We start from the raw sequence: 6,543 nt of genomic DNA on the forward strand, positions 1-6,543 counted from the left end.
TAGAATCTAGTCTGACATTTTCTCTGACAAGGGCCTTCCCGCTTCCACCTCCCTTTGAACTTTGAATTGTTGTGCTGCCTTTCCTTCGAAAGGTCTACCATTCTACACCACTACCTCATTGTGCAGTAACCTCTTCTTTTCCAAAATTGCTCCCTTGATCCAGTTTGGCTTAGAGTAAGATGTTTCTTGTCAACTATCTGTCTGCCTACTTTCTCTTTCTTGAAACTTCACTTTGTTATCTTGTTTACATTACTTTGCTGTGGTTACAGATTCACAAGGTATCCATGGTGAATAAAAACTATGGTCGTTCTTGTGGAAGACGTTCTGTGGATGATAATGCTATGAAGGCAGAATTATACCACACATCCTTACCCCGTCGACCTGCTTCTTCTATTTCTTCGGTAGAGAATTCAAGTACAGTCAAAACGGAAGGAACTTGGGAAAGGTTTACTGTTTCGAAAGGAGCATGGGTGCTCATGCAACCTAGTAAAAGAAAGAGACCCCAGACAAAAAATATTTTCTTGGCATCATGGAAGGGAAGAGTACGAGATTTTAAAATCACCAGAGGAAAGATATCGGTGAAAGAAGTTTTGATTCAGCATGTGTACATGCATAAAGAACTTGTCTTGCGAGACTATCCAAATGATCTTCCGCAACACAGGCCTAATTGTATATTTTTCTATTGTGGTTTGGTTCTTTATGAGGTGCATGGATTTTTAAGACAAAGCTTTCTTTCTTTGCTTATTGATATTCTTGTGATATTTTATTTCAGATTTATACCCTTCATCGTATGAGACATGGCAAAACATCGATTGTATTCTGGGATTTATAGATGTTTTGCATGGATCGATAGGAGAACAACAATACGAAGGTCGATGTGCAACAGAGCTAGCTCAATCCGGTATATTTTTTACTGATCATTTTTATCAGTTGCTGGACAATGCAAACACACATGGTGTGTTAAGAAAACAAGACCTTCCAGCATGGAATTCAGTGGATTGGCCTCTCCCACATTTTAGTGTTACAGAGGCATACAGAGCCAAGCTTTTCAAAGAAGTACAGAAAGCTCTTAGGCCCAATATTGCCACAAGGATAATAAAAATTTCTTTGTGCATGCCTCTCACAGTTTTTGTAGACTTGTTTAATACCTTTCCAGTGAAGGTTTCAAAAACAATGTTCACAGTTAAAGCAACAAGTCTGGCATGCATGCCACAATTTTTGGATAAAGGTTGGGATAAGAAGACATGTAGTTCAGTGTTTTGTGAGGTTGTCCAACCTTCTATGCAACTGAAGTACATGGTTGCATCACAAAATTTCATTTTTTCTTTTTATTATAAGCGCAGTCGAATGCTAGGTACAAAACTAGTCCCTATGGATCAAGATGAAGATTCTTTTGGTGCAGAAAATAAACTTCTTGATATTGATGTTGTTGAGAATGGTGATGTGCTAGTCAATATCACATTAAGACAATGCTGCTCCCTAGCTCAATTGCGCAATGACATTCTATTTGAGACAGAAGGTTCTATTTCAAAGGACTTTTTATTTATCTACAACAATAAGAAGGTATACCATGTGACTTATCCTAGTCTCATTAAGCACTGCTATTAGTTTACTTTACCCTATTGTTTCATATTGCTTTTTTGCAGGTGCTCAAAAGAAGAGAGAGATCAATAAAATGCAAAGACATTGAAAATTTTAAAATTGAGATAACACAGACTCCATAAACAAAGGTATTATATTCAAAAATGTAAAATTCTGTACAGAAGTGTTTAATTACATATGTAGAACATATTCTTGACAACAATTTTCTATTTATCTACAGGTTGATCTAGAGGCTGCTCTACATGGTCCAACCTCACCGTATCATCTTTATTTGGAGAATCTACTTTCTGTTGCTCCATCTTGTCGTGTACAGTCTCTTGGTGCTGCTCCATTGTCTCCTCTACTACCCTTGGAGCATCTGTTTGCTGTTGCTCCATCATTTCCTCAATAACATCAGCAGCAACAGGTCCTTGTTCTTGTGGCTTCTCCTCATCAGCACTAGGTCCTTGTTCTTGTGGCACCACATCTGCATCATCTGTGTCATCAAGGTGTATGACACCTTCTCGGACTTTAGAGCTCTCACCTAACTCGACAGTAGCTGGTACAATAGGTTTGGGGAAGGCATACTTCAAAAACTTCCAAATTATATCAGCTCTGAAACTATACACGTAGCTCAAGTTGAAGCTATCTTCTCTCATCTGCAATGAGATATGATGATTTAGAACACTTTGTACCAATATCAAATTTTTTGAAGCTAAATGAAAATTATTTTTTCTTACAAGCTCTGGCTGTCCTATCTCAAAATAGCTTGAAAGTATATATTTAGCACTAATCAGCACTCTCCAGCCACCACAGCTACTTGAATCATCTTGTTGTGGTGTCTGGATAGTTGGAAAGATATGTTAGAAACTGTTAATGTCTGAACAAAATAAAATTATTCAATAAGTTCAAAGGCATAGCATGAAATAGACATCAGTAGAGGGAGCAACTTTCTACCTCTAAATCTATTGGCTCTATTGAATCCAAAAGATTGACATTAGGAGGACACTGATCCAATGCATCTAGAAGTCTTCTAATACAACTGCAATACATATAATTCAGTTAGTGTGCATTAAATCCAAATAATGAAGTTTAAAGTTAAAAATAGCACACAAACCACTTACAATTTAACCTCTCTGTGTGTGTTTCTAAGAGAGTTGAATAAAAAGCATTGCTTCTGCTGGATGTCAATAGAAGCAAAGCTCCAGTGGTCACTGCATAAGGAAAAAAGCATTAAGAAATCAAAGGCTACAAGAGTACTCAATCTTGAAGGAAAATCCCAAAAGAAGCAGCCACACACATACTTGTTATGGTATGGAAGTAGCAAAATATCAACATGATCAAAATCACAGTGTCTGAACCAATTGGAAATATCCATGGGAGTTTCCTTTGGATCTCTTAACTTGAAGGAAATTGCAGGATCAATAATATAAACTGTATGCTGTACAGCATGGTTCAGCCAGCTTCTCATCATGCTACATTGGACAAAACAATAATTAAGGTAAGGTGTAAGGGAGGAGGTACAATAAGAATTGTTTTGCAAACAAATGTAAAATAAAAGACACTTACTAGAGCATTGCAAGAATGATAGTATCTGAGCAATACTCATTCTTATGAGCCAATGCTGCCAAGCATGCTCTTGTCAAGTCAAAATTATTCTCTGAAAAATCATCTTCAATATGGACAACTATGTTAGGGCCCAGCTCCTGCAACCTTCTCTGTATCTGTAGCTCCATCTGTACAGTCTCCACATTTATAGCAGACTTGGATTCCTCTATTTGCTGCTTCAGTGACTCCTCATAAGCAGCTTTCCCTCTGGTGCTCATTGAGTGGGTCACTTCAACAACCTTCACCTTGTCTGCCTTCAATTTCCTTGTAGGTGGAATTAATAATATGTCTCTCATTTTAATGTCCTGCCATTCCACAGGATGGACCAGCTTGTCATACCTCCACCTCACTCTGGACAATGTGTTGAAGTCCTTGGCCATCAGCAGAGTTACCCTGTGAGCATGGGCTGCTACAAGCATTGCATCTTCAAAGTACTTCTCCAGGTAATCCTCTGCCATTTCCTGTAAGGAAAGAATGGCAGTCCTGTTCCACATGAAACCAAGGTGCCAGCTATCACAGATTTCTCTCACTAGCCTCTGAAAAGGTGCCTTGGGGATTGCAAAGCCTATAGCTTTTTGCTGTTTCCTGATCTCCTTTAGCACACCAGCAGAATGCTTTAACCTCTTGGACTTTTGCTGTAGCATGCTCATTGGCTTCCCCTTCCTGCCATGTGCAACTCTTCCTTTTGTAGGCACACTAGATTCCTTGACATCAGCCCCAGCTGCTGCTGCTGCAAGCCCTGGCCCCTTGCCATACCTCCTTGCAGTTGCCTTGGTTCTTGCCATCACTCTGAAAAGGTCCATACAAAGCAATAGTAAAAGATAAGAAACATGGAGAACATAGAATGATTAAAGAAGGTGATGACAACTTGGATGAAGCAAAATTGAACAATTTGCAACAAAAGGCGATTATGAAGATTTGAAATTTGTAACAGCTCAGAATCGCGTTTTTCTGCAAATGCTTGAAACAACATGCTTTTGCATTCATATGATGAATTCTCTATCTTTCCAACTACAAACAATATGTATTGTGTTTATAGAAGAACTATGCAGGCCTGAAATGGGTGGATAAAGAAGCATTTTAAAATCTGCAACAAAATGCGATTTGCACTATTTTTGAGATTTCTAAAATCCTCTCCTCGCGTTTTGCTGCAAATTCTAGAGACAACATACTTCAGCATGCCTTTAGTCATTTCAGTGTGTATGCAGCTTGGTGCAACATAGATTGAGCCTATGGACATCAAGAAGTGATCAAACTCTCATTCAACAGGGCCAAATAAAAAGTCTTCCTGCTTCTACATGCAGTGGAGAAAATCTAAAAAGTGCATATAATATTTATCATAATATGTAACCTACATCACATCAATCAATTCCTTACCCTAATATACTATTAAACAAGAAGGAGAGGAAAAAGATTTTCTTACTAACCTGGAAGCTATGTGCAAGTGTTCTGTGCTGATGATGAGTATCCTATGCTGGGTGTGAACCTCTGCTGCTGCTGGTCTGGATGCTGATGGTGTGGAGTAGGGAGGTAGAGATGCAAGAGAACTGAGTTAGGAGAGTAGATTATTACAAAATACAAATAATGGAGTTATTAATACCACACGTGTGAGATATAGTCGTTTTTTAACACATGTGGGTCCCACCAAATCTTTTGGGATTTGAAATTTGTGGGTCACTTTTTGCCTTGGAACTTGTGCCAATCATGATTTCATAATTAGATCCATTAACACTTTTCCCTCCCCGTATTCCATCCCTGCCAGCACCCTCCCATCATCCTCTTCTCTCCCACTTTGACCACTTTCTACCCAACACACTCCATCCACTCTGCAACCTGTCTGAAGACTACTACCATTACCAGATCTCCAGGTTACCAGTGCTACAGCTCAGTTTTGGAAGAGAGCAGGACAATCTCCAGGGCTATTCCATCAGTATGGAAGAGGAAAAGAAAGGTCAGAGATCTATACCATTTCCAATGTTTTCTGACATATATTTCTTCCATCTGTAGAATTCTTAAATCTCAGTGCCTAGAAATCTGGCAGATCACCCTAGGATTTGATTAGAGATGGATATGAGTAGGATTTAGAATTTTGCAACAAAATGCGATTAGAGAGGTTTATGTTTTCCAAATGCTCCAAATCGCGTTTTGCTGCAAATTCTGATATTTGTTCTGGTTTTTATTTTTTCTCCTTCTTTTAATCTCTTTTGCACTGGGGAATTCCTCCTTGCATCATTTACTGTCCTCCCTGAACATTGTGAGATATCCCTAACATTTGATTGGAAATGGATGTCAGTAGAAATTCAGAATTTGTAACAAAATGCGAGGAGAGCACTTTACATTTTTCAAATGGGTCTGCATCGCGTTTTGTTGCAAAGTCTTGTGTCTCTTTTGGTTTTTACTGTTTGCTCATTGTTTTGCTTTCTATGTCCATGGAGATGTCTTTCTTGATGATGAGAAATGTTTCTGCTTTGGAACAGTTGATCCTCAGGCCCCTCCTTTCAAGAGGAAGTTGGACTTCTCTGCTGCTATACTCAGACCACAGCAATCACCAGGTGATTCATGTGTGCTGATGAAGAGTTTTGTTTGGTGATATCCTATACTTTATCTGATTGCATATGTGAGCATATAGAATTCATGTTATATAAATTTTGCTTCAGGCAAAAGCAAGAGACTAGAGCAGAAAGGTGAGTCTTCCCTTTCAAAACAAAGGGAACCAGAAGAGGACAAATCTCCAGATTTGCTCCTATTTGACTTTCTTCACAAGTGCAAGGCTCAAAGGAACTTCCACATATACCACAGTATTTTCAACAGGGAGTTCACTATGAGCTCTCTTTTGGACCATCACAGAGATTTCCTTTCAGACCATTGGGATACCTTCAAACAACTGACAGAGGCAGGAAGGATTGTGGAAGGTGAAAAGGTTTTTGTGCATTTAAATCATATTGTCTCCATTGAGAAGCTGAGGTATCATGTGAATAGAAGGTTTGACAGCCTGCCTGAGGAATATAAATTCAGTTGTAACTTGCACACCAGAAAGTGTAGAGTGCTTGAGGAAAACATGGCATTCCTTATGTACATTGTCTTTCAACAGCAATCTCTAGAAGAGCAAGGGCAGGAGACTGAAGAAGAAGATATATCTGTGGCAGAGGTAAAAGAGGATATTCCTATGGCAACAGATATAGTAGAGCAGGAAGAAGATATCAACCTCGAGGATGAGGGGCTGCAAGTGGCTGCTCTTGACCTTGTTCAACTAAGGACTGAGACTCTTAGGGCAGCACAGCCAGTTGAAGACTTTGATGTTCAGAGCAGCAACTATGCAGTGCCCATGCTTCCAGGTGTCTTGATTGGTGGTAA

At 39.2% G+C, this 6,543-nt stretch overlaps 1 protein-coding gene across 1 annotated transcript; it reads left to right on the forward strand.

Moving 5' to 3' along the window:
- Nucleotides 1-228: 228 nt before the first annotated feature.
- LOC147610255 (uncharacterized) lies at nt 229-2,447 on the forward strand. The gene is made up of 5 exons (XM_086786375.1): nt 229-669; nt 773-901; nt 1,451-1,563; nt 1,647-1,730; nt 1,823-2,447. Exons 1-4 carry the CDS (start codon nt 285-287, stop codon nt 1,722-1,724), a joined length of 705 nt encoding a protein of 234 aa, XP_086642501.1. The 5' UTR covers nt 229-284; the 3' UTR covers nt 1,725-1,730; nt 1,823-2,447.
- Nucleotides 2,448-6,543: the final 4,096 nt, after the last annotated feature.

The sequence above is a fragment of the Cibotium barometz genome, chromosome 49 (genome assembly GCF_041138505.1).
Source record: "Cibotium barometz isolate CiBa-2024 chromosome 49, ASM4113850v1, whole genome shotgun sequence".
Taxonomy (NCBI): Eukaryota; Viridiplantae; Streptophyta; class Polypodiopsida; order Cyatheales; family Cibotiaceae; genus Cibotium; species Cibotium barometz.

What these genes read in the sequence shown, in the direction of transcription:
- LOC147610255 (XM_086786375.1), top strand. Translation starts at nt 285, where the DNA reads ATGGTGAATAAAAACTATGGTCGTTCTTGTGGAAGACGTTCTGTGGAT. An exon ending in AACAGAGCTAGCTCAATCCG is followed by an intron (nt 902 to 1,450) that starts GTATATTTTTTA and finishes GTGATGTGCTAG; the next exon opens with TCAATATCACATTAAGACAA. An exon ending in TTATCTACAACAATAAGAAG is followed by an intron (nt 1,564 to 1,646) that starts GTATACCATGTG and finishes GCTTTTTTGCAG; the next exon opens with GTGCTCAAAAGAAGAGAGAG.